We start from the raw sequence: 27,854 nt of genomic DNA, 5'->3' as shown, positions 1-27,854 counted from the left end.
GCTGGAGTTTAATATATGAGATAGACTCAGGACATGCAAAGCGAGATATGTCAAGCCTTTGCTTGTTATAATTGTGATGATTATGGCATACAGCTGACGAGAACCCCAAAGTTGAAATTGTTAATTTGGGGTTCTCATTAGCTGTACGCCATAATCATCACAATTATAACAAATAAAGGCTTGACATATCTCGCTTTGCATGTCACGAGTCTTATCTCATATATTAGTTTCACCTGTATGTATTTATCATTCATTGATGTTCTGAAATTTGTTTTTAATGTTGTACACCCCCATGGGATATTTTGATATTTATTTGGTATATAAATGGAATGATGTAAGTCCTAAGAACATAAACCTCAAGTGTAAAGAGGTGCCCTTTCAGCATTCTCCAAAAGCAGGATATTGAAGGCGCAGGAGCATCTCTGTGTCTGGTACACTTAAAGTCTTCTGTGCTTCATGTTGGCTCTTGGTTCTGTGCAACATATCTTGACATCTCACGGCCCGTAATAGGTACAGGCAACTGTGGTGATTCTTCTCTCCCACCCTGGCCAAGCTGCCATGTTAGCATAGGCTAAAAAATTTTTGGGACAAACTGTGGAGTGCTCATCCTCAGTTTGATAGTAGGTCCCACATTGCTTATACACTTAGCCATGTCATTAGAGGTTACCTCTCTCTCTCTCCCCCCCCCCCATTCTTGAGAGAGTGTGACATTGCCAATTCTCCTTGGTGTCTCAGCAGCCTTTGGTGTCATTGCTCACAGTAGCCTTCTGAAAAGGTTCTTGAAATTGGAGGCATGGTTCCTCAGTAGTTCCATTCCTAATTTTGCAGGGTTTGATTTCCAAAGGAAGCTTTGGAGAAGATGTGTTTGCCAGCATAGTTCCTGCAGCTCTTTCTTACCTTGTTGTCTTGCGTTTTCCTCTCCCCGCAGTATGACTTCTCCTTGGAAAAGAGGACTATTGAGTGGGCTGAGAACATTAAACGAATTCAGGCTGCCCAGCAGGAGGCTGAGCAGAAGGCTGAGGAGGCCCTAGCAAATAAAAATGCAGCCTTCGAGGAGCAGAGGCAAGCAGGCTTCCCGGACAGCGGCTGCCCAGAGAACGCCGTGCCGCCTCCCATGAACCCCATCATGGCTAGCCTGCATCACAACTACATCCTCATTCCTACCCCTGCCAATAGCAGCACCGCAAAGCAGAAAGTTCTGAGTCCGCCCCATGCGAAGGCTGATTTCAACCCAGCAGATTTCGAGTGCGAGGAAGACCCCTTTGACAAACTGGAATTAAAAACACTCGACGATAAAGAGGAGCTGAAGAACATTCTGCAGCTCCATGTTGGTACTCCGGGGCCAATTGTGGCCCAACTTCTAGACAATAGCTTGCCCAAAGTAGCACCCGAGTCTGTATTACAAGACCAGGAGGTCTTGGCGTCCTTGGAAAGGGCCAGTTTGGACCTCAAGCCCCTTCACAAACCAAACGGTCTTATCGCTTTACCGCAGCTGGGGGGTTGTGAAAAGATGTCCCTGTCTTCCAAAGTGTCCCTCTCACCTGTGACGTCGGTGAGCAATATCAAGTCGCTCTCCTTCCCGAAGCTCGACTCGGACGAGGGCGACTTGCAGGCGGCAAAGCTGGCGAGCACGTTCCCCGGCACAGCCTGCCTTCGCAACGGCACCCTCCTCAGCTCGTTGCAGAGCAAAGCCAGCGAACTGAATGGGCATCATCTGGCTGGGCTCTCTGACCTCAGCGTGGATGGTGGCCCAGAGGCACAGACGTTGCCCCCCACGTCCAGACTGCCTTCCCTGCCCAGCTCAGTAGCATGTACAGATGAAGTCCCAGTGCTCACCACAGCCACGGTGGTAAGTTCCTGCGCAACTGAAAATGTTGCTTTGGGATTGGAGACCTTGATGTGGGCAGGGGAGGGAAAGGCTGGGTTGGGCCGCAGCTGGCTAAAATAACCCAAATCATAGTTACATGCCTTGTTGCCATTCTGTTGCTGTTGGGGTGATCAATGCGTTGTATTGCATGGGGGTCTACGGCAAGTCTTCTTTCCTGCACCTAATGCCCACAGGTTCCCTTATGTTCGGTATTTTTGTGTTTTTATACTGTAAACTGCCCTGTGATCTTAGAATGAAGGGTGTTATAAATACAATGCATAATAAATTGATGAAAGCAAGTGTTCCTGCTGCAAGGCATGCAAGTGTACACCCCTTCCCTCCAAGGCAGCTATTCGCCATTGATACTGCTTGGCTAGCTTAGTATTTTTGCAGAACAAGCTAGTGAGGGTTGCTCTGGTTCAGATTTAGTTGGCAGCGTGGCTGAATGTACAATCTGGTGCATTCCATGGCTTTCCCTGGGGATGGCTATGCAGTCTGTACCAGGGTGTGCGATGGATACAAATTTTTAGGAAGCTGGGCACCTTAAAGCCTAAAATACAGGCGTCCCACCCCCCCCCCAGTTATGCAGGGGTTACATTCCAGGCCCCCGTATGCATAAGTGAAAATCGAGTCAGTGGGTAGCATCCTCTTAAAAGCCTCTAAACACCTGTCTGTTCCTGCTCTCCAGCTCTCACCATACAATTGTCTCTTCAACTGGAGTTGAAGCTCTGGGCCTGGTTGGAGGACACGTGGAAAAGCAGCTGCTGCTCCCATGCATGTGTCAGCTGCTAGGCAGGGAGGCTGAGCAGCCTTTAAAACGCCCCGCTGCTCCTCAGGTCTCCTTGGGGGTTCCTCCACCTTCACCGAAGTCCTCTTTGGGCTCTGGGGAGGGTGTCCTCACAAGCTACGAGGACTCTCTAGCTCTCGTGCCATTTCCTGGTTTGAATCTATTTTTTTATTCCCTGGCGTCGCACGTATACGTGGTCACGCATGATTCAATCATGCTGTTGTGGACTAGGGCCCTTTTCAATATGAAGTTGGTTCTAGCATATGAAAACTTATTATACCATAATAAAATTGGTTAGGCCTTAAGATTCCACAAGACTTCTTTTCATGTAAAAACAAAACAAAACAAAACTTGGCCCCTTGGAGAGGGCCTTGTCAGCATTTGCCCAGCAAGCTGAAATGTTGCAGTGACGAGTATATTTCCTAGTACAGATTATCCTGGTTCCTGGCCTGTGTGGATTAAGCATAATCCTATTGCGCATCCTGGAAGTTATTTTTACAAGGCTTCTTCCTATGATGAGTCTCTGAAATGTGAGTTCTGGGTGTGCAGGTATGAGAGTTCATCCGTAACTTTCAATGCAGCGGAGTCTCTTGTTGGTTCTTGCCTTAGTTGTTACTTCTCCTCTGTGTTTTCTTGTTTAAGGAAATCCCTTTAAAGGGAATCCTCCTTTTTGCAGGACCTGCTTTTTCTCCAGCTGCTTATCTCCAGAGTGTAATTGATTCTGCCTGTCTTACTGAACTTGCTGGCATGGCAAAAGCTGGCAGTATGCCTAGCTATACAGGGGCTTTGTCTAGTTTACACTGAACTGTGTTTGCCTTTAGGGAAATCTTGAAACAAGACAGTCAGGTTGGGAGAGTACTTGGTCTCCATAAATGTGTTCCCAAGTTAGTTCTTCTAGGTACGCTTACTACTTTTTTATGGGTTTCCTGGCAGGTAAATGGCAAATACGCCAGCTTATTAGGTTTTTTTTGTTTTACATTGGCAGACTAAACACGGTTCCCTTTCCTCCCAAATGCTGTCATTCAAGGATGAATTGATTTCAAGAAAGCTGACTTTAATAGCTAAGGATTAAAAAGCACAATGCAATTTATTGATAGGTGCCCATTTTGAAAACTATATATTCCAACAAGTTGCTCTGCAACTGGAACATACCAGTACTTGGAAATAGGGCTGGGAGATATATCAATATATCTTCTTCTTTCTTTTTTTTGCCTTGCAGATTTTTTGTTTATTTGTTGGTGAATTACACAAACAAATCCCACAACACTGTTATCAGGAGACAAAGGTTAAAACATCTTTGAGTACAAAGCAGCATAGGGAGTTACATGTCGAGCAGAGCTAACAATGTATTGTTCACTTGACATTCTAGCAGATTTCCAAAGCCTGAGGTGGGATTGTTTCAGGGGTGGAAGTTAACATGGACACAGTGGTAGAAGAAATCCATAGAAATTCTCTTTAATAGAGAAAATAAGCTGGCAAAGTCCCTTCATGGTTGGAGTCTGAAACTATATCATTTTTTTAAAATTAGAAAATTTGTTAGGAAAAAAAATAGGTACAGTGAAATTGTATATACTGAATCACAGCCATGTTATCACAATTTGCTTTCAATATATCATCCAAAACCGGTTTGAAGTTCTCGTTGTGATAACTGTTTCATAATATTTGACCTGGCAATATATCATGAATTGCAATGTGTGTGAGGACTGTTATCATCAGCTAAACATCGCAGTCGACCACAATGTCTGAAATAAGGGTGGAAACTGCTACTACTTAGGGGTCTAAAACAAATAAATGACGATATTTTCAGTCACCGCCACTGCAACTGCTACCACCTCCCAACGCTGCCACTGTTGAATGGTTCATTATTGTTTCACAAGATGTGTATCTCTTTAAAGGCCAGGGTAAATATCAATGACCTAGTTTTACAGCTGTGAAGCAGTATAGCAGGTGCTGTTAAGTTGTGTTAATTAAGCTGTGTCAGCAATTGGGTATAGTATAGGGGTCCCCAAACTAAGGCCCAGGGGCCTGATGCGGCCCAATCGCCTTCTAAATGCGGCCTGCGGACGTTCCAGGAATCAGTGTGTTTTTACATGAATAGAATGTGTGCTTTTATTTAAAATGCATCTCTGGGTTATTTGTGGGGCATAGGAATTTGTTCATATTTTTTTCCCAAAATATAGTCTGGCCCCCCACAAGGTCTGAGGGACAGTGGACCGGCCCCCTGCTGAAAAAGTTTGCTGACCCCTGGAATAGTATATAATAAAGAGCAGTGTGTACCTCTCTGGTGAATGGGTCGATGGATGGGTCATACTTCTAGATTTAATGTAAGAGGAGTTCTGTTTTTGTAATTAAAGCGAAGCAAAATATATTTTTGCATTTCTTCATTGTTTCCTGAATGTGTGGTCTCCCCAGCACGCTTTCTGCAGCGCAGTTAATCTGCTAAATACGCAACAGCCACGAGGCCTTGCAGGCTGTCTCTGCTACTGCTGGCACACCCAGATTATTTGTATTCACTATGACTCACCGCTGTACTTTGGATTGTCCTGAATATCACAATTTGGTATCCAAGCCCAAAACCATGAATCCTGTTTGGATGTATTTTGGCTTGCCTGCTGGTGAAACTGTGTAGTGATTGATATCATCGTTTATCCATTTTAGATCCCTAAGTAGTAGCAGTTGCCAGGACATTGTCCTGTTCGCCTCTGAGTAGTTCCTTCCTTATTCCAGATATCATGATACAGTATATCGATATATCACGATATTCAACTGGTGATAGATTGCGATACTGAAAACCAATATTGCACAGCCCTACTTGGAATTAGATTGTGTCTTAAAGTTGTTTTGTTTTGTTTTGGCTATACACCTTGTTTTATTTTGAAGTCACAATGATACTTGGTAATTTGGGAGAATTTGCATTTATTAGAAAACAAAGAAATTATTTACATGATGGAACAGAACCATCTGAGCACTTTTTGTGGAATGAAAACTTAATGATAATGCAGCAAGATGAACTGTTCAGTCCACGTATTTTCCAAGAATATCACCATCTCTAAATATGAAATAGTCCTTGTCATCCAGTACAACTTTTGTTCCACCATACTCCGGAAACAGAACCTTCTCACCAACATTTACACTAACTGGACGAGTGTCTCCCTCCTTGCTTTTAGAGCCTGTTCCAACTGCCACAACAGTGGCTTGTAACACTTTTCCTTGTGATTTTTCTGGAATCATGCCTCCTTTAGTTTTTGTCTCAGCTGCACACCTTTCCACCAATACACGGTCGAAGAGGAGAAGAAATTTTTAAAATGCCTGTCCTGCCATGGCGCACACTTTACAGGGGCTCCTGCTCCCACTGCAAGGACTCCTTGCACCCCAACCGACCCACAGAGCTAGCATGCGCGGCATTGTGTCTTAAAGTTAACACAAAGCAGCCTTGTGTGCAAGTACTTGCCTGCTGGAGCAGGTCACAAGGAATTCCATAGCAGCAAGCGAGTGGGCTGGAGGAGGGAAGCCACCTTGCTTGGCTTCAGTGCTTGACATGGAGAAAAAGGAGCTTCCTTTCTCAGGCCTGCATGGAAATGCAACAGGCTGCTGTAGGGGGAAGGGGTGGGTGGCTTTATCCTTTGTAGCAGCATACGCATATCATTTTGTTCTAGTCCCCAACAGGGACTTGCTTGCCATGCATTTGTCATTCTGGTTTGGCAAAGGTATGAAATCAAATGTTGCCGGGAGGGGCTGTCTTTCTTGGGCTCACCCCTTTCTGAAGTAATGAGTCTTGCTGTGGCTTCCTGTCCAGTTATTAGCAAGGCCGAGATTAGCTTTAGACATGGGGGAACCTCTGGGGCTCTCATGTGGTTCTCGGAGGAGCTGTGCATGGAGCCCAAAAGTGCTTACCTGTAACTCTCCACCTCTTGTTCTTGAGCTCTTGACCATTACTTTGCCCACAGATCAATCACATTCTATTATTGCCCAATGGCTCTTAAGGGTTTATAGGAAGACTTCTGCATTGACTTACATTGAGACTGCAGCATCCCAGTTTCTCTCTCTTCCTGAAGGAGGTTTGTTTCCCTCTTGTTCAACTAGGTAACTCACCAAAGTTTCCTGACGTCTCAAGTGCCCAATACCACCAGCTGTGCAAAACGGCCCGGCGGCTCCACATATATCAACATCCTGCAGGCCCTTTCCTCTAGTGAGCGGCAGTGTGTTGAAACTGTTGTCAACATGGGCTATTCCTACGAGGATGTCCTGAAAGCAATGAAGAAGAAGGGCCAGAACATAGAACAGGTAAGAGGAGTCTTTTCCCTGCTTAAGCAAGCCAGGAAAAGGAAGCGAGACTGGATGAAAGCCAACTTTGGCCTTAGTTTGGGTTTTGAATGGTAGATGCTCTACAATGTCTGAAAGGATGTGGGTTGTAGAGCCTTGCATCCTACGCATCTTGGTAATACTGGGACCAAGAACCACTGGTGCTCCAGGAGGGGAAGGGGGTGCTTAGGGCAACAACTAGCCACAAAATATTTTCAGACCTTAAGACTATGGCCATATTAGTTTGCTTTTATTACGTCTGTGATAAGTGTTCTTTGTAGCCAATTGGACTTAAAACAATCTCTGAATTGTGGAGACTGGGAGAGGGCATTATAACTCAGTGGTAAATCTCATGTTTTGCTTGTAGAAGGTCCCAGGTTTAGCATTTCAAGCCAAAGGAACGAGGGTGCCAGAGATTGGTAAAAAAAAAAACTTATCTAAATCCTTGGGGAGCTGCTGTCAGTCAGAGTAGGTTCTCCTGGGCTAGATGGAGCAGTGGTCTGACCTGAAATAGCTTCATCTCTTTGTACTCAAAAAATACCAGTGCAGGCGTGATTTAGCGTTGCCCAAACAGGTTTGTTTGTGCAGCTTCTCCCTCCTCTTTAGCTTTTCATGTGGATAACCTGCCAGTAAGACCCAGTGACAGAAACACCTGATAAGCTTCAGATAATTGTTAGAAAAGGGTTGTTAGTGGGATCATGCTTGTGGAGTGACTGCCTCAGTTCCTTTCTGTCCTGTTCCTCCTTGTAGGTCCTTGACTACCTGTTTGTCCATGGGCAGCTCTGCGAGAAGGGCTTTGATCCACTCCTTGTAGAAGCTGCTCTTGAAATGTATCAGTGTTCAGAGGAGAAGGTGAGTTTTCAGCTGCTGGATGCGCAGTGGTGCTGTAGAAGCACTCCCGTGATCCAGCTTAATCATGTGTGCTTGGCTTGCTAATCTTACTGGTGCTGCTCTTTGACTGTCAAATCCTCTGGCTTGTATTCTGAATATCAGGAGCAGTTGTCTTGCACTTGTGACTCTTTCGTTGTAATCATCCTTTGGCTTCCCGCCAGCTTCATCCCAGGCTCAGGGTGGAGCTAGGTTCTGGTGCCTTGCATGACAACATCTGAGGAAAGGAGCACCACAGTAGAAATCCTGTTCCCCATTTCAGAAACAGGTGTACCTTGTGCTCTAGCTGGAACTGATAATAACCACTTCTCACCATCTGGGTCTTAAGTGTGACAGTGCTGGAACCAGGAGTACCCCAGAGACCATAGTTCTGTTCCATATGAGGGAGTAAGACTCCATCAACAGGCACCACACCCCAATTCTTGGATATGAGAACCACCCACCAGGAGTGCTTTGGTCTGGTTAGGATGCAGCTTCAGTTTGTCACCCTCATCCAACCCATTGCTACCTCCAATCACTGGGTCATCTTCAATAGTGGTTTCATTTGGTTCAGATGGTAACCACTGGCTTCATATAAATTTATCTTAGGTGTGTAATGCCCAGGTTGCTAAGAACTGTCTAACCTAGGAGATCCGTCTGGCTCTTACTTAATGTAATTGTATTCTTAAGTGTCTTCTAATTGCTTGGATGCACATTCTTAAATGTCATGTCTTGGAAGTTCTTGCATGGGGCTCTGTGCTTTTCCGTGGCTACTCCTTACTGATGGAAGACTGATCCAGAGATGCTTAGTAGGATATAATTAATCTTCCTTCCAGATGGGGATCTCTTCCTAGCATGCTCTTAAAGATGTCCTCTTCCTTCCCCCCCCCTTTTTCATAGACAACAGAACTTCTCCAGCTAATGAGTAAATTTAAAGAAATGGGATTTGAATTGAAAGACATTAAAGAGGTTTTATTATTACACAACAATGACCAGAACAATGCACTGGAAGATCTAATGACCCGAGCAGGAGCCAGTTGAAGAGTGCGGGAAGGAGCACAGACATTGATTGCCCTGCTCACCAGACCCTTGCCGCAGCCATCATGTGGCTCTCCCTGCAGGCATTGGAAGGAGGACAACACCGCAAGGATCCTGCCTTTCCCAGATGCCGAGAGAGCTGGGGGAGCAGCTCCGTGGGCACGCATCACTCCAGGATGCTATTCCCAGCGGAGAGACCCCAGCCCACGTTCTTCGATTAAAGTTTAAGTGTCCTTTCCTAAGTTTCTTTTTTTTGGCTCGGCCACGGAGAATCTTGACTGGTGTTGTACATAGTCAGACCAGGCTAGTTGTATTTCTCCCCATCCCACTCCCACGTCTTGCACTGGACTCAGCCTGGCTCTGAAACGAACAATGCTTCGGCTCCTTGAAGCTGCTTTCATTTGTGCGTCTGCTTCTACTGAAAACATTTGACCCTTGGTCATGATTAACACGAGTCCACCTTTAGTGCAATGGAATTTCGGTTTTATTTGGTGGAGGGGGGAGGCTTTGGTTGAAGGTTAGCGTGTAATTTAAGTGTGACACTGGTTCTGAAACTGCCTCTATGCATACAGAAAAGCTGCATTGCTTCCTTTTCTGGTGTTTTGGCCCTGGCTGCCCACACGCTCTGGCCAGTGTGCTTGAACAGATATGTTCTCAGAACAGGTAAGCTGTGAAACCCCACCTGGACCCCTTGCCCACTGGCTGGTTTCTGAAGTCTGAGGAAGAGACTTATTATTATTATTATTATTTAGGCAGAGACCCATCTGGGAACTCAGCTACTCCATTAGTTTAAAATAAATACAGTGTGAAATTGGAGGTCTGTCTTTCAAGCACTTTCTTTTTAATATTCACTGCATTAGTTCCTTTTTTTCCACACTGCTATAGTAATCATTAATCTATTAACATCTAGTAATAGAAATCAGACTTTTGGTTTTGATAGTACAATAGTGTATTATGTTGTACATGGATAAAAGATCTAAATACATGAAAAATATAAGCAGTCTTGATATTTGGAGTAATTTGCTAAGTATTTTGGTTCTGCAGAAAGAGATACTAATAAAACCTTAAAATGTGGCTGGTGGTCTCCTGCTCTAGAGCTTTAGCGGTAGGGAAAAGAAACGGAATGAATCTGGAATGGTTCTAAATCTCTGATAACTCTAGCACATCTTGGTGTCTCAGGTTTGGAAAAACGTTTCTAACTCTCCAGTGAACATCCCTGCAGTAATCTCTCTTCCCCCCCACCCCACCCCCCACAGGTCACTACATAGACTTCAGCAAGTACAGTATGAAAATACTTTCAGCAGCCTGGATCTTGGGGCCTGTCCCACACAACTGGGGCAACACCCCACTACCAAACTTTTCCAGTGCCTAATTTGAGTTCAGTTAGCAGCCATCTCGGTAGAAGCTATCTCCACTACTATAAGGGATAATGGAAACAATAGTAGAATTTATCTATGGAGTTCATAATTCAATTTGGGGACATGCTGTGTTGTCAGTGACCCAAGCAGCAGTGACTCTGTGATTAGGATGTTGGAATTGGTTTTAGATGTATCAAGTCACTTTGAGCAGAAAAGGAGCTATATCTCATGCATAAACTACCACCCCCAGGTATAGAAGGTGAGATCTGATAGTGTGTCTGAATTTTGACTGTAAACAAGCACTCGGTGGATGAATCTGGAGCAGAGCCCTGTGGCTGACCATGTTTTTTACACAGGTAGGTAGCCGTGTTGGTCTGCCGTGGTCAAAACAAAACAAAAAATAAAAAAATTCCTTCCAGTAGCACCTTAGAGACCAACCAAGTTTGTTCTTGGTATAAGCTTCCGTGCACATGAAAGCTCATACCAAGAACAAACTTGGTTGGTCTCTAAGGTGCTACTGGAAGGATTTTTTTTATGTTTTATCATATTTTTACACCCGAGTTATAATGCAAGCCCTTAACTACCGCTTTCCTAATGACAGCAGCTTGGCTCTGGCATTTCAAGGGAGGGATCAAACAGCTTTGACAAGAGACACTTCATTACTAAATGCAACAGAATCTGAGGTGTGGGTTTTGGCGGCAGAACCAAAGTAAGTTGCTGCTGATCAAGTGCTCTGTCTGCATCTGTTAAACTTAAGAGAGTCGTGTGGATCCTGCAGCCACAAACTGCTGCAATGGTCAGAGCACAGGGAAATGTGATTTGCTGCAGTGTGTGTGTGTGTGTGTGTGCGTGTGTGTGTGTGTGTGTGTGTGTGTACTGGCAGAAAAGCCTTTCTACCATTTCCTCTCTTGAGGGAGGCCTCCGCTGCTGGACAGTTTACTTGAGTTGTGTTCAGGATGTTGTCAGCCTCTCATATCTGCAGCCAAAAGCAGCTACTGATCCTGTTGCACATCAGTGTTTGTTTCTGACCAGCAGCACTAGCAGCTGCTGCTATTTAGCACTTCTGCCATGCTGTGAATTACTTTTGCATTCAAACCAAATTACATTTTATCAGAATACTGAATTTGACACAATTTAGACCTCTCTGCAAGTTTTGCTCAATTATCTTTTTACTTCAATTAAAAATTCAGTATAAAAGCAACATGCATAATATTCTAAGTGAATTCACTTTAACCTACTGACTCTTAAAACAAAGAACTCTTAGAAACATGTCCATGTATTGTAGTGCACAGCTCTTGTGTAATGCCACTCAGCTAGATTCTCGACCATTTCACTAATTGGTTAAGTTGTACCTGAAAAGCAGGAACTGTGTCCCTGCTGGGTTTATACCTGCCAAGGAACGTACCTGCACCAGGACTTAATGCCATGTGCACATGATTTCCTTTACAGGAGAGAGCAGTGGAAAAGGTCAGTCAAAGAGCTGCTTCTGCTGCTCTGTGACATGGTTAGTTGGTGCTTGGTATGTGGGAAAGGGAATGACCGATGTTGCAGTAAGGACAGTGCTATGACCCCTGAACTGTTGTGTTGAAGTCACAAAGGTCAAGCCAGAACGGGGTGAGATTGGGTTGTGGCATCTATTGGCAAGTGAATACTGATGCTACTCTTGTGAAATACAGGTACGCATGTAGTCTGGAGGCACCACCCAAGTGGCAAATATTGCTGCCTGACCGCTAAGCTTCCAACTTAGATGAATCCTGGGGTAGAACAACCCTGTTAATGGATACAAAGCCTATCTTTCATAAGCGATGGGCTTGGCAGAGTAAATCTCAACTCCTGACATCTCCCTGACGCATGGAAAGAAACAAATTAAGAGCAGCTGTAGTGATGTGCAGCACTGCGTTCTCCAAGTAAGGCAAGGTTTTAGAGGAGAACTGGCTCTTGCTGCCCTCTGCTCTTGTTTGGGGTTTCAAAACTTCCAGCATCACTTTCTGTGAATCCTTTTAAATTTTGTTTCTCTCCACCATCTTGGAAAAGCTGCCTCCTCTCATTCACAAGATGGACTAGTATGCTGCAAAGCTATTGTCCATAATGTTTGCATCCTCTTTGGGGCTGCTACCATAAACCAAGTATTCACTTAATTTTTTTTTAGAAGCTGGATTGAGTTCTGTTCATTCAGGCTAGTGCTGATGGCTTGATAAAAGTGGCTTGGTTCTGGCAAAAGTTTCTGCTTAGAAATCCTGTCTAGCGAGACAAGAGAGCACCAATTTCACAGAACTGTTAGGCACATTATGTTTACGACAGTCATGTAAAGGCTTCAGGCACCATGTCACCCTGCCTTCCCACTTGCAGTCTGACGGCTTGCTTCTTCCAACCCATCTTCACGAAGCTCTTGAAGGTCATGTGTGGAGCAAAGTGATCCCCACCCAGGCTTGACTGAAATCAGCTGCTGTTATTTAATTTAGTGCCTGCGCTTCACACTTAAGGTCCCAGAATGGGTTACAACAATATAAAAGACAACATCAAAAACAGTTTTAAAGCTTACAGTCAAAAAAAGATGCAACCGTAAAAGAAAGTGAATCCTGAAAATAAAATGCAATTTTAAAAAGAAAGGGTAAAACTAAAAATAAACCTTTTTAGTTAGTGTGCAAGCACCTGATGAGCAGATCGCCAAGGCACAAGTGTAAATGCTTGGTAAATATGGCTGAGGGGAGATAACTACAAGAATGTGAACTCTGTGTCTCTGATCTGTAATGCTGATCAGCGGGTCCACTGGCTCTCTTGATACTTTAGACACTCCAGGCTGCCAAAGCAGCCTAGCCATACGGGGCTTTGGTAGTAGATAGTACCTCTTTTTCAAAGGCGACACTACCTGAGAACAGGACTAGTTCTGATTGCCCACCTGCCTGGGTTTTCTATTGTTTTTTGTCAGTACCCAAAACTGCCATAAATGTGAAGTTGCCTGAGTGATGGCAGGAGAAAAGGGATCACTTTATCCACTTCTCAAAGTCTTGCCACAGTGGTCAAGTATTTAGATGAATGGCAGAGCACACAATCTGGACTTCCGCTGAGTTTATGCTGCCAAAGTTAAGCCTTAAGTCTTTAAGCACACGCCGTGTAGAAGACCCAAACTTTTGGAAGTCCTCACTCTGTCTTGAGCTGCTGGTCACTGAAGGTGAAATGCTTCAGCGCATTCCTCACCCATGCTGCTATTTCATAGGGAAGTTGTCTGGTGCCGTCCCACTTGCAGGAGCAGCTAGAATAGGCTGCAGCTGGCTTCGCAATCTTTGGATGCATTTGGATTTCAGCGCCAGGATTGCATCTAGTTGTGCCACAAAGTCCTCGAAATCCTAGCAGAGGGAAAATGTAAGGAATAAGGATGAGTGTGCTAAAGATCATGAACTCTACAAGTGAAGGGTGTTTTTAGAATCAGATTTGCAAGTTGCTTGCCCGGTATTTTTCAATGTTTGCTGAAGGGGCTCACCTTCACAATCCCAGCAGACTGCACACAGTATGCATCCCATGCATCTCAGCAAGAGATGATCCTAAACACGGCTGCGGGGGGGGGGGGACTTTAAAGAATATTCAAACACAACTCACCAGCTCTGACATCTTACTGATCAAGCCCTCTTCCTGGAAACAGAGGGCTGCCATTTCATCCAGCTGTTCCTGATGGATTTGGAGCACAAACTGCCTATTGGGCACAATTAAAAATAAAAACCCTGGTAACAAAATCCTCAGTGTTGCCTCGCTGCAACTGTCAACTCTCAGATTTGGCCTGCAAAAGCTAAACCAGCTCGCCAGGCCCATTCTGCAGCCATCCTGACAAACCTTTTTCTGGAAAAGGGGAAAGCTAAGGCCAGACAGTATGTAGCCTTTATTTAGTGTTTGAGCATTCAGAGCACGTCACTCTCATTCTCAGTAATTCTGACAACCACCCAGAGTCTAATTGTCCCTATACTGCAAATGACAGGTTGTGAGACCATGGGTTGCCTAATGTTGCCTGCAAGGTTTGAAGTGGGAGCTTCTCCACAGCTCACTCATATTTTCATAGTTGTTGCACTAGAAACACGGGGTTGTTGCTACAGAAATGGCCGTGGCTTTTGCTCTCTGCAAAGGACATAGCCCTCTGATCTACTCGGTGGCTAAGATGTTTTTCTACCAGCTGCCAACCACTAAATGGGGAGTGGGGTGGGGGATAGAATCCAGAAAACTCACCTTCCTAAAGCTTCCTTATACTGGAGTGAGCTTGGAGATAAATCCTGTGGGCTAGAAGAATTCAATGTGTTCTTGGAAGACCTGGTGTTCACCTCTTTGGAGACAACCCCTGAATCCTGTTCTGCATCGTCTGAAGGTGTGTCCATAAACACATTCTGAGAAAATCCATTCTTAAGAAACTCCATTTCGTCACTACTGAACGTCAATTTGAATGCTTCCTGCAAATGGCCAAGTTCCAGTTTCCCAAATGCCAAGCTGGGCTGCGGTGTGATGCTCTCCCCAGGGAATTCCTTCTTCCCTGAATCATTAGAGATGGAGAGTGCCTTTGAAATGGAGGTTTTCCTCCCTGTATCGGTATGTTTGAGCTGTGTCATGGACTTGGAGCCATCCTCTTCCCCCAGGCTGAATTGCCCTGAACAGCTCAACGAGGCAATCATGGTTGCTTCGGTGTCTGCATCATACTGTGGGCTAGTCACATACTCACTGACCTGCAGGTTACTAAGGAGCAGGGTGCCCCCACTGTCTCTGTGTGGGGAGAGGAGATCCACCAGGCCTCCATCTCTGGGCGAGTATCCACAAATACAACCATACAGTTCACTCAAGCCCAAGGGAGAAGAAACCTTTGGGCTCTGACAAGGCTGCGAAAGCCACTCAGCCTTGGCTTGCGGTGAAAGCACCAAGCCAACTTTTCTCCTCCAATTACCCGTTTCATATAGACTGGGCGCAGGGGATGCTTTTTCCCCATGAAGGTGCCTGGTGCCCTCATCCAGTTGCTTTCTGGGGCCAAAAGGTTTCTTTTCGACCATCTCCTGTGGAGCCTTTCCTTGCTGCTGGTGGGAAGGGTTGTCTTCTGGATTGCGTGTTGTCAAAGTGTTGAGAAGGGTTACAGCCAAAGGGGTCATCTCTCTAGCAGCAACATCCACCGAAAAATCCAGAGTCCCACAAAGGCCTGCTCCTGTTTGGAGATGGTTTTTTCCTGCGGTTCTTGAAAGAGGACCATGTCTCCCTTTGAAAGAGTCTTCCATCAGGCTGCCCACAGCACAGCTTGGGGATCCCAAGGTATGAGTTGGAGGTGGGCTTTGCATAGCATTTTCTGGCCCAGGGAATTGTTCACCAGAGCAGCTAAGAGGTAGATCTGCGCATGTGAGCTCTTTTTGCCCCAGAAGCGATTCTTCGGTGCTTAGCCTGTCGCACACAGTCTTGTCTTGCGAGCAGTAAGGCTTCTCTGGCACGTCATTCTTTGGAGAAGAACTGCCTGCCGAGGTGTCCTCTGTGCTCCAGTCCGGCAGACTGCTGTTGCCTTCCTCACAGCTCATGCAGGCCTCCTCCGCCCCTGGCAAGGCTGTGCCTTTACTCTCAAGCTCGCACGGTTTGAAAAGCAGGTCTTGCCCGCCCTGGACTTCCTGCCCTTCAGCGCATTCTCTCTGATGAAGGAAAAATGAACCCCCCTGGCTACATTCCCTTCCGGCTTCTGCCTCCGGCTTCCTCTGGCTTGGACCGATGGAGAAGGAATCCTCGCTGAAGTCGCTGTCCTCCAGATCCTCCAGTTGCATCGTCTCGTCACGGCACTGGGGAGGAGATGCCAGAGCCTGGCAAGGGGACTCCTGCTTCACTCTGATCTCCTGAGGCATGTACTGGGCCAAGAACTTCTCCAGGGGTTGGTAGTTCAGCTTCTGCTGCAGAATAGGAGGCTGCTGGAACTGCTGGTGGTAAAGGCGGAGGTGTTGCTCCCGGTCTTTCTGGTGGGGCGGGAGCCTTGTCCATGCTGCAGAACACTGCTCTGCAAACACTCTCCTGCCTTCCTCCGTGCGGAAGGATGGTTGGTCCGTGTCAGCAAGGGAAAAATCAGCTCTGGAAATGAGCTGTTTCTGCACAGGTTGGGCTTTCAGGCACTTAGCTCGAGGTCTGTCTGCTTGGCCGCTTTCTCTTCTGGACCCAAAGTCCTTCCCAACGAGGCTGTTCCCAGGATGCAGCAGTGAGTCTTCTGTTGTCTTTTTGGCTGCTGGTCCTGCCCTCGGAACGCCTTTAACTGGGCTGGTGCGGCCGAGCCACAGAGCACCAAAATGACCTTTGCGGGCCTGTCCTTTTGGGGTAGAAGAGAAAGGAGGGTGCAGCGGGTGAAACGCCAAAGGTGAAGCCTTCACCTTGGAAGCTGTAGGTGTTGGGGGGTGCTGCAACCCCAGCTTCACTTTCTTAGGAGAGCTCTTTTCCCCACCTTGCATGCCAAGAGAACTCTGAATGCGCTTGGGAGATGCGCTGCCTGGCGTTCGCCGTCGGTGTGTGACAGGTGTGCAACATTTCATCCCTCTCTTCAACTCTTTCACCCTGGGAATGAAAAAATGGACATTAGGGAAAGAAAGCCTTTCAAGCCCAGATTTTATTATCACATAATGCCTAGAATGTCTCTAGTATTTACAAGAGTTCAGGGCCCTTCCGATACATTATCTCCTTGCAGGCCTTACAGCAACCATGCAATAAAGATCATAGCCCTCTCAACACAGCCACTTGCTCCGTTCTGAACTGGAGGCTCCACAATTTGTAGTGCAGCCCATTAGCCACAGTACCAGACGAGCTCTTTCTGCAGGCAGTTTTAAGGAATATTTATCCTGCTGCAGTTCCATCAGAAACAATGGCTCCACAAATCTTTCATATCAAGATACACGAAGGTGGAACCCAAATGCCCTTATTTAGTTTCTGCCTAATTTCTTCATCAGCGAATGAAACACATCATCTTCTGGGTTTCTTTCTTAGGAAGCTCTTCACAGGGCAGAGAAAGAGTAGCAGGACCCAATATGGGGTAGGAGGGGGGATACTTTGCCAGAGGTCTAGACAGTGGGAGAGGGTCTCTTTGGTGGCAAGTCAGAGGGACAGGACAGAAATGAGACATAAGTTAGCAGTTGTGCTTGAGGATATTGCTGCAAGCTTTATTCCCTTCATTTGTGTCCATTTCAGGTGTTCAGATCTTGTAAGATCTGAGGCTGAGCAGAAACAGAAATCTTAATCTATACTGGTCTAGGCCCTCTGCTACAGCAGGTCAAAAGCACATAGGAGAGGATTTTGGGGTGAGGTAAAGTCACCCCTAATTGGACCCCCACGCATTGGGGCTTGCGGGGTAAATGGAGATGTTGTCTCTGGTTGGGGCATAGATGCAGAGAGGAGGTAACAAGACTGACTCGCTAGGCACTTTCCATCTCTCTCCTGTCAAAAGTTATATAAGGGAGAATCTGCATATGCTTTGGGGAAATAGGAATCTGGGTGTTTGGTTACATTCTTTTAAAAAATAAATGCTGCTTCCCTCTTTTATTATTATTTAATGTTTGATGTTGTATTGTTTTCAATTCGGCTGGAAGCCGCCCAGAATGGCTGGGGAAACCCAGCCAGATGGGCGGGGTATAAATAATAAATTATTATAGATATTAACTCTTCACTGGCCCTGAATATTGCCTCTCTTTGGGTCCTTTTGCTTCCTTCCCTGGTTCCAGTTCCCAGTTTTTGCTATGTGTTCCAAAGCCCTCTTAATTCACCAACCAACTCTTCTCTTTAAAATTCTTCAAGATCTGAGCTGCAGCAACGCTCTTCCCAATTCCCCCTGCTGCTCCTCTACTGTCACTAGGTCCTCACTGCTGACTTCACCTCATCTAACTACCAGCCCCTTGCTACAGATTGTATCACTTCATTATTTTGTGTTTGTTGTTTTTTTGTCTTCTTCTTTCTATGGTGATCACTCGTAGCCGAGTAAGATGGTTTTCCATGAAAACAGTCTAGACAATGAGTCCGTAAGTGACTGTGGAGGCCACAGTTTCCGGGCGGTAGTTGATCACAGTGAGGGTTTGCCAAACATGCCTTCCTCTTAGCACGTTTCTCCTTTTCATCCTGAGTCTGTGCTTCTTCAAAGTCCACACCACCTTTGGTAAAGGCTGTTCTCCAGTTGGAGCGCTCACAGGCCAGTATTTCCCAGTTATCAGTGTTTATGTTACATTTTTTAGATTTGCCTTGAGAACACCTTTAAACTTATTTTGTTGTCCAATGGTATTTCACTTTCCATTCTTAAGTTGGGAATAGAGTAGTTGCTTTGGAAGACAATAATCAGGCATCTCAACAACATGACCTGTCCAACAAAGTTGATGTTGAAGAATCTCTGCTTTGACACTGGTGATCTTTGCTTCTTCCAGTACACTGACATTTGTTCGCCTGTTTTGCCAAGTGATGTGTAAAATTTTTCAGAGACACCATTGATGGAATCTTTCAAGGAGTTGGAGATGGTGTTTATAAGTGGTCCATGTTTCACAAGCATACAGTAAGGTTGGTAATACAGTAGCTTTGTAAACAAGCATTTTGGTTTCCCTGCGAATGTCCCGGTCCTCAAACACTCTGCACTTCAATCGGGAGAAAGCCGCACTTGCAAAGCTCAGGTGATGCTGGATTTTGGATCAATGTCGGCCCTTGTGGAAAGATAACTGCCCAGGTAGGTAAAGTGGTCGACATTTTCCAACGTTACACCATTAAGTTGGATTTTTGTTTCTTTGTACAGCACCCAGCACACTGTCCTTTGTCAACATAGGATTCTTCAGCTTTGCCCTCACTGACACCCATTGCCATTCCTTGGGGGGGGGGGGGCGGGAAGGGCAGGATTTGGCCTAGTCAAGCATCCCCAACAGAATAGTGCCATTCAAGTAGGAAATCTGGAGGATTTCTAAACATGGTGGGGTGCAAATTTAAAGAAATACATATACATTTATAACTATCTGTTGAAATCTCAAGAAATGTCTTTTCACCTGCTTCTTGCAATGGACCAAGCCACAGTCAAGCAAGTTAATTTGGTTAGAAATATTCACTCCACCAGTCATTTTGACCCACTAGCTAAATACAGATTCTAGCATCTAAAACAAGTTCAAGACTCCAATAAATATCTGAGCTGCATTTTTGTTTATGTTTCTGGATGGCAGCCCAGCTTTATAGACATCTTTATCACTGTGCGATTCTTGGTAATTTCAGTGAAGCTTGCAGTGTAAAAAGTTCCCGATGGATTATGCCATTCATCTTGTTTCCCATAAAGAAAAGAAGCTGGCAGCGTAGCTCAGATCATAAACCAAGGCTGCTCATCAGTTTAAACCATGGATTGATGGTAAGGCCAGCAACTCATACCTTGGAACTGGAGGGATGGAAGAGCTCAATCTTCAACCCACTCTTGACAAGAAGTGACAGTTAAAGATAGGAACCAGCAACACATCACCTTATAAGTGAAGCTAGGCAACAAAAGGTAATATTTGCATCCCAACTGCACAATCTCACTGGGCCCAGGAGTGATTCCAGTGAGTCCATTTTGGCTCAGTGCCACCACTTACCTGTCTGCATAGCGCAAGGTGTTTAAGGTGTGCTCAGTCGCAATGTGGCTGGGGGAGACATTGGCTATCATGCAGGTCTTGGAATTGCCAACGAAAGAATCTTTCAGGACCTTGAAGGGAGAGGGATGGAAGGCACATCTTAAAGCTCTTTAGCCCAAACACATTTTTAAAGATTGTTGTTACCCACCCTGAACTAAATAAACGATGGTAACTGCTTTTCAAAAGTTTGTATGCTTATATCTCACCCTTCCTCCAAGGATCTCAAGGCAGCATACATTTATTCCCCTTTCCCATTTTATCCTCACACCAACCCTGTGAGGTAGGCTAGGCTGAGAGAATGTGCCATGAAGTGAACCTGAGCCTTAGCCTGATATGTACACTACTCCTGACCTCAACAGGATGCCTGGGATGTAAGGCAGCCAATCCAAGGTTTCCTCCCGCCATGGAAGTCCAAACTATCTTGGGGAAACGGTTTAGATGGAATTTATTCCAGATATCCAAGGAGACCACATTGTATTTTGCAACTGTGGGGATCTGGGATTCTGTCAGGGAATGTACAGCATCCTCACAAAACTACAATTCCCAGAGCTCACTGAGGAGGAAAAAGCCATTTGAGAGTTTAAAAACAGAGGAAGTTTAGAGCACAGAATGGTAGTTTTCCTGTAACTTGAACCCATTCATTAATGTTGCTTTTCTTCCCATCCGCAAACCCTGGTTTTCAGATCCCATCCGCTTGGGCCTTACCTGAGTGAGTTTGCTTTGCCTGAAGGGAGTGTGAGCGTGTTCCTGATCCAGGGCGCGGATGCACTCTTTCAGCTAGAGAAAGACAACAACAACAGGTGGCCTCACACAGTGAGTGAGTGTAAAAATGCCAGCACACAGGGTTGTTTTTTTCACAAAACCACACTTTGCTCTATAGCAGAGGCTCTCAAAATATTGGATGGGCCTTTGCAAGCAGAGGGATATTGTCAGTTCCTCCCTGGCTCTACTCAAGGTTGCAGTGACTGGAGCAGGCATCAGAGTAGCAATCTTTAGGTCAGTGACCAGTGCTTGGGACCATGGAGGAACCGTCTGTTTCTTTCCCCAGTGGTTTTTTTTGGGGGGGGGGGGCTTATGTTATACGCCCATTGCCCCTAAAAACCAAGGGCAAGAAGGAAGGTTGCAAACTTCCCTTTTCCGTGTTACATACCTAGAGAGTCTTTCCTTGGCATAAAAAAGCCCACGAATACAGCATTTCATGATTTCTGCTCTCACTATGTGACCATAGACCTCTGTTGAATGAGGCCACTGCTTCATTTAGCCTAGTTTGGTCTCACTGACAGTGACTCTGAGGAAAGGTTCCCCCCACCCATCTTCTCTTTCAGCAGGTTTATTTGCAGCTTCTAGGGTGAGACCCGGTTCATAATCAGGTTCTGAGTCTTCTTAGAAGGTTCAGGATTGGTCCTTTTGACTATGCAATGTAGCCAATGAGATTTGGCAAAGTGATAACATTCTGAAGCCAAATCAACGTTAGGGCAATGCATCCTGTCCTCATTCTGGCACCTTCTGTCTTATAAAAAAGGGGGGAGAGAGAGAGAAAGAAAGAAACAGTACCCAGCAGGAGCAAAGAGCATCACTACTTTATGTCCATGGTGGAGGGTTTTTGGAAGTCAAAAACAGGATGTGAAGTTTGCGAGGGCCCATTGTGGCTCAGTCTTAAAAGCCTCCTATTCCTGCACCAGCATCCAGATCTGGTACTCTACTAAACACAAGCGGCCCTGCACAGAGTTCTCACCCCAGAGACAATTCCATCTCCTAAAAAAAATCACCGTCAAATAATAGGAACTGTATTGCAGCCCTTCAAATAATCTCAAAAGAAGCGCAGTTCACACCAACTTACAGCCAGAAGACTTTGATTTATTTCTGCACCTTCCATTTTCGTCTGCCGGTCGGAGTCCCTAGCATCCGCAGCTCTCTCGCTCCCAGCCAGGTCAATGAAGGAGATCCTGGAAAACCAAAATCATTTTAGTGCAACCTTACCCATCTTTTAATTAATTAATTAATTAATTAATTCTTCCAGCGGGTCCAGAGCGAGGTTTTATCCTCAACACCTAGAAACAGGCTTGCTTGAAGCTATTTAAGCCAGCTTTTCCACCTTCACTGCTGCTGCCTTTGGGCCTCCCTCCTACTGTCACTTAGCGACAGCCATTCCATCAGGCTACCTGAGCCATTTCCATCCCCAACCAGTCAACATAAGAATGGTAAGCCCTAAGTGGCTTGTGTCCAAGAGAGCCTCCAGCACCAATCTTCCCAGTCAGCAAGATCTACGGTATGGGACCGAACCTTTTCCATGTTCCATCTGTAGCTGGGGGGTGACTACTCAGGAGAACAGAGGTCTTCCTGATGGCTGAACTTAAATGAGGGAATACCTTGCCCACCGAGCTGCATTTTGCTCCCTTGTTGTTCCCTTTTTTTGGCCGGCTGGTTAAAACTTTCCTACTTCGACAAGGAAATTGTCTCGCTAGGCTTCATTCTTGCTGTAAACCACCTTAAGTGATGCAAGTACACTGGAGGGGTTAGGTGTACATTTTTTAACAAGCTCTTCACCAGGAGTTTCCCATGAGCAGAGTACACTCTCCACATGGCGGCTGCATTCTGAGAAGAGGCCTGCAAGGCTCATTGCAAAGTCTTGGAGGCAGAACGGAACATTTCCATCTCTTTACTGCTCACCTCCCAAACACTCTGTTTGCTGGGTCCTTAATCTGAATCTGGATAATGGCATGGGAACGGGAGGAATCCGAGTTGACTCCAGTTGCCCCGGTACTGCGCTCTTTTCCTCCTTTCAGAATTACCTGGAATGAGGGAGGAGCAAAACTAAGACTAGGAAGCCCCACATAAACCCCACAGTGAAACTGCATATGTACCAGTACAGTCCAACCAGCCCCAGATGACTCAAGAAGGGAGACCACACCACTCATTCAGAGAGAGGCAAAATTCACAACATCATTGGGCATTTGGGAACTTTATAGTCTTCACATTATATTAATTTGTCTTTTTATTTTTATGCTGCAGGAACACAGCATCTACTTATGCCATCTTTTGTACATTACACATACCCTGGTTCTACTCTCTTTGGTTTGGTTTGGTTTGGTTTGGTTTGGTTTGGTTATTCCATATTTAAGTTGTTTCATCTAGTGTTTTATGTTTTTACCTCTATATTTAAAAGCCCCCCAAAAAATTTAAAAAATTTAAAAAGAGAGATAGGAAATTCAATGTCCTTGCAACTTAAATGTCTGGTGGCAGGTAATCCCCCCCCCCCATTATTTCCTTCCATCATCACCAGCATTGCCACAAATCCAGGAGGCAGGTATTTAAGCCCAGCAACTTGTGAAGTCCTCATCTCTGCCACAAGGTCCTTTCATATGGCCCATTTATCACTATCTGAAAAACTCATTGAAAATCCTACCCATGTGCAACAATCACTCACTGGAAATGAGCAAAGCAAAATGCATTCCGTTAAGGCTGGACATAAGCTGGACAGTTTCTCTTCTCACCCCCCTACCTGAAACTATACATTCCAAGCGTGCCAAAGGATTTAGTGAGCCAGAAAGTGAAGAGGCACACAATCAGTTCAGTGCACTGTGAAAGGCCAGCTTGCTCATCTGTCTCCGTAGCCAACAGCAAAGAAAATACTGCCAAAGTAAACAGCTGGGCAGGCGGGGGCAGATGGGTTGCACAGCAATTTCAATTTCTGATCAATAGAACCAAAGAAGGAATTGGTGCCAGGGCCGGGACCCTCATTGTTAAAATTTTGCAATATCATTTCTACATCTTTCGCAGTGCACAAAGTACTTTGAAGCTCCTATCAGCACAAAAATATTGGGGGGTTGGAGGAGGGAGAGAACAACTGCACTGTTTGAAAGCTGAAAGAACCAAGTCGTGGAAGTTGCTCAGCAATGAAAACTGTTTGTTGTAAGTTTGAGGCAGGATGGGAGGCACTGCAGAACAGGATGGCCCAAGTAAATAAATAAAATACCCAGAACTCTTAACTCCAACATGGGGAAAGAAATTATTTAACATGTCATTAACTGGGCTCAGAGATGATGAGGCCAATCTAAACCATATCTAACTTTTGTTTTGGTTCCTTCTAGTACGCCGTATGTTTTTCAAGGGAAATTCATTTTTTTTTAAAACCTGCAAGTCTTAAGAATCTAACAAGGGGAGAGAGAAGAAATAATGTAATGAGAGCCCAGGTATGTCCAGTATTTACCTTAAGAAAACGCTTAACGGCCTCGGTCCAGTATACCTGAAGGAGCGTCTCCACCCCCATCGTTCTGCCCGGACACTGAGGTCCAGTGCCGAGGGCCTTCTGGTGGTTCCCTCACTGCGAGAAGCCACGTTACAGGGAACCAGGCAGAGGGCCTTCTCGGTAGTGGCACCCGCCCTGTGGAATGCCCTCCCATCAGATGTCAAAAGAGAACAACTACCAGACTTTTAGAAGACATCTGAAGGCAGCCCTGTTTAGGGAAGCTTTCAATGTTTGATGGACTACTGTATTTTAATGTTTTGTTGGAAGCTGCCCAGAGTGGCTGGGGAAGCCCAGCAAGATGGGCGGGGTAAAGATAATAAAAAATTATTATTATTATTAATGAGAACAATTGGCCACATGCACTCAGTACACATCCTAAAACATCTACTACTCCTTTGGGTAGTGAAAAGCGGGATATCAAATCCAAACTCTTCTTCTTCATCATCTAATGACCATTACATGGGGCACAGTGGTATTTCCATGGTACCTGCACCCCCAAAGCTTAATAAAATGTGTACGTTTGGGTGGTCAGAATTACCTCTAGTAGCAGGCTGACGGTGTTTACTAGGACTTCACGCAGCCCAACTATCTGCACAATATGCTTACTGTCTTCCCTTGCAAAAAGCCTGGGGAGGAAACCACATAGATTAGTTGCGAAAGTGCTTGGGGAAAAGGTTCAACAAATGCCCATTTTTAATTTTCAAAACATGAAATTTACTTTTAACCCCCACTTCCAAATAGAGCCGATTACAATAAGCACCCATTAAATAATTCAATGTAACAACAATCAGAAAAACAACAGAGTCCAAGGAAGGGGCAGCGGAACAAAACTCAAATTACAGAACACCATAATGCTAATTTTAACCATAAGCTCTGGAAGACACATTATTGAGCTGGCTCCTCAACAGTCACAGGATGGGTGCCATGTGGGTTCTCTTGGAAAGTGTGTTCAAGAATCAAGCTATCATTAGACAAAATGCCCAAAATGACGTGCTTTCGAACTGCTAGGTTGGCAGGAGCTGGGACCGAGAAATGGGAGCTCACCCTGTCGTGGAGATTTGAACCGCCGACCTTCTGATTGGCAAGCCCTAGGCTCTGTGGTTTAACCCACAGCGCCACCCATGTCCCCTTATGTAGAAATGGATCCCACCATGAACAATGGAAGGTAAGGCTCAACAATTCCACGTCCCCATCCTCACCCAACCCTGCCAACAGTGGGATAGCACCAGCTGCCCTTGAAACACACAGCCATTCACGGGAAATTGGTTTTATTTCAATGCACCGTCCACCCCATTCTGAAGCAGAATTGATAGCTGAAACTTCCCAGCGGGAGCTCCTCATTTCATTTCACACTTGAAATTGCAGGGGCAGCAGACACTGCTGAGTGTATCAGCTAGAACAATCAGGAGTGGGGGAATTAATTTATGTTGATATTTAAATTGTCATCTGCCTGTTGCAGAATTAATAACCCAGAGAGATGATTAAGTGTTTGCAGTCCTCCATGCCCACAGAGCCCCCACGAAATAGCGCTCTCGCCACCTCTCCGCTAGAAAGCACTCCCTGTACCATGCAAACATCAACACATCCCTCAGGTCACCCTGTCAAAGGAAGGACAAAAGCTGACATGACTGAGCCACACAGGAAATGTCTCCATTCTGGAATTTACTGAAAAGATAAGATCGAGTTACAGCAGTTGCTAGAATGGTCACACACACAAAAGGGGTTGGGCTTTTAATGCTTTTTACTGAACAAACTGTATCAGTAACTAATTTTATGGGAAGGAGGGGTCAGGCTCCATCGCCCCCTTCCCTCAGTATGAACTGACAGCAAGCCCTGCTGTGTAGCCCTGGCAACAGAAGGAGCAGTAGATACTTCTCTGGGGGCAGATTTGGCTCTGGGCGTCCAGCTACCAACTCCTAAACTGCACACTTATGAAACCACAAAATCAAAACCTCCTCTTTTAGGCAGAATGAGCAAGCTGCACAGCTCTTGGGACAGGACTTTATTGTGCATCCCTTCACTAAAAAAACAACAATAACCCACTTGTCCCCAGATTTCTCTGTTCCGAGCAGCTCTAATTCTGTTCAGCTATATCTGATTTACTGCACTTGGTTTCAAAAGCTGTACTCTTGGATTTTAAGCACCTCTTCCTTCCATTTAGCAGGTCATAAAGCTGTCCACAGTAGATCTCATAAAAGCTGATCCAGACATGGAGGTCTTTTCTAGTCTGAGATGCTTCTAATTGCCTGAAGATATCGTTAGCAGCCAGGGCGTAGAGTCCTGGGTTTTGGTGAGTGCCAATCATAGTATAGGTCTTGCCAGCACCCGTCTGCCCATATGCAAAGCAAGTGGCGTTGCCGCTGTAACAAAAGAAAGAGAACCATCTTTTAATATAGCAGCTTCTATTAGCGTGTAAAAGACTATGGTAAAACGCAGACACTGAATGCTTGCCCAAAACTACTTCTGTGGGATAATCAAATGTGGAGATATGGAAGCAGCCTCCAAGAGATCTCCTGGTGTCCTCTCACATCCTGTTTAGATCTGTTGCACATAAGACATTCTCAAAAGGCTTGACTGTAGAGAAGGCAACAAAGCATATGGAAGAGCCATCAGTGGGGAGAATCCTGTACAGAGCTGCTATACAAGAGAACCACCATAAGCTACAAGAGCTAAGCTTTCCTGCATTCAATACTAATGCAGTCCTCCACCTGGTGGGCTAACCGGGGCAAGGATGGCACCCTTTAAAACAGTCCCCTGGACCTGCTTGCCCTGGTTTTGATTCCTATCTTGCATGTTCCCCAACACAATGGCTCCATTAGGAGCGGCTGTCACTCCAATAACAACCTTCCCAGCTGCCTCAAAAAACACTCCTGCATGATGCCTCTGTGGCTTGGGCACAGCATGGGGCACTCTCCATTAAGCTGGCGCCATAATTGATTATGTTTACATTATAATGGTGACAAAAAATGTGGAGTTTAGTCTTTTGTGATATTCAGCTTGGCCCAATAGTCACGTCTACTAATCAGAATAGCCAGATTGGAAGATGGAAAGAAGGTATTTGGTCTTTTTCCTTCCTTAAATATGAAACCGTCTTGTATTGTTGTGTATGTACAGTTGAATGGTAAAGATAAAAATACTGATATAGAAGTTGTGAGCAGTATTATATCTGACCTTTCTCAAGTTACACTCTGATTTAATATGGTTGCATCCTAAAAGTACCTTTGTCTAGTTGACTTTGTCCCAAAAGTCATAAGGCTGAAAACAAAATGTAACTGTACTGGTGGGTTTTCCTTATGTAGCTGAATACCAGTTGTTGTTTTAAGTAGCAACATCAAAGATGCGAGGGGACTACACTAAATTGGTATAGTTAAAGAAGCAGAGACCAGTGGCACAAGACAATGACCTTGCAATAAATATTTATTCTACTTACACCAAAGAAGATTGTCTCTTCTTTGTACCTTTATTTTATTTTGCAGAGCAGCAGAAATCCAGATTTGAATCCCTGCTTAGTCATAATGGAGTCTTGGAAATCGGCACCATCAGTAGGGCACCATGTTTACTGCCCCTGGCCCAGCTTATCTATCATGATCCACCATGAACATTTGGGGTATGGCAAGAAATATATTTTAGGTGTGCCCAAGGTACAATCCACAAAATGCTTATAACCCAGGTAGTATTACTCAAATCTCTCTGTCGACTTCTCTGGCATCAAAAATTAGTGGGCTGCACCTCCGGCTGATGACACTCAAGTCTGACACTCCATACTGAGCCTTGTTTTGAAACAGCA

General features: G+C 45.3%; 2 protein-coding genes and 1 pseudogene across 5 annotated transcripts in view; 1 reads left to right on the top strand and 2 right to left on the bottom strand.

The window, feature by feature from the left end:
• UBAP1 (ubiquitin associated protein 1) overlaps positions 1 to 9,935 on the top strand; it is a 29,860-nt gene extending 19,925 nt beyond the window's left edge. Inside the window, exons 4-7 of one of the 2 annotated variants that reach the window (XM_033163747.1) lie at positions 929 to 1,849; positions 6,738 to 6,938; positions 7,707 to 7,808; positions 8,724 to 9,935. In XM_033163747.1, coding sequence (XP_033019638.1) covers positions 929 to 1,849; positions 6,738 to 6,938; positions 7,707 to 7,808; positions 8,724 to 8,864 — 1,365 coding nt within the window. In that variant the 3' untranslated portion in view covers positions 8,865 to 9,935. The remainder of the gene's footprint in view (positions 1 to 928; positions 1,850 to 6,737; positions 6,939 to 7,706; positions 7,809 to 8,723) is intronic. The other variant, XM_033163748.1, reaches the window with a different exon arrangement.
• On the bottom strand, positions 5,504 to 5,975 carry LOC117054724 (annotated as a pseudogene).
• Positions 9,936 to 12,661: 2,726 nt separating the features above from the next.
• The window catches only part of KIF24 (kinesin family member 24), a 29,844-nt gene continuing 14,651 nt past the window's right edge, over positions 12,662 to 27,854 (bottom strand). For all 3 annotated transcript variants that reach the window (XM_033163843.1, XM_033163841.1, XM_033163842.1), the window contains exons 5-13: positions 26,212 to 26,427; positions 24,606 to 24,693; positions 22,489 to 22,610; positions 21,659 to 21,764; positions 20,524 to 20,595; positions 19,780 to 19,889; positions 14,435 to 16,759; positions 13,817 to 13,910; positions 12,662 to 13,566 (exon numbers count right to left, since the gene is read on the bottom strand). In XM_033163843.1, the coding sequence (XP_033019734.1) occupies positions 13,426 to 13,566; positions 13,817 to 13,910; positions 14,435 to 16,759; positions 19,780 to 19,889; positions 20,524 to 20,595; positions 21,659 to 21,764; positions 22,489 to 22,610; positions 24,606 to 24,693; positions 26,212 to 26,427 (3,274 nt within the window). In that variant the 3' untranslated portion in view covers positions 12,662 to 13,425. The remainder of the gene's footprint in view (positions 13,567 to 13,816; positions 13,911 to 14,434; positions 16,760 to 19,779; positions 19,890 to 20,523; positions 20,596 to 21,658; positions 21,765 to 22,488; positions 22,611 to 24,605; positions 24,694 to 26,211; positions 26,428 to 27,854) is intronic.

This window comes from Lacerta agilis, chromosome 11 (assembly GCF_009819535.1).
Source record: "Lacerta agilis isolate rLacAgi1 chromosome 11, rLacAgi1.pri, whole genome shotgun sequence".
Taxonomy (NCBI): domain Eukaryota; kingdom Metazoa; phylum Chordata; class Lepidosauria; order Squamata; family Lacertidae; genus Lacerta; species Lacerta agilis.
The sequence above is the reverse complement of the archived record's forward strand: the minus strand, read 5'-3'. Positions and strand labels throughout refer to the sequence as shown.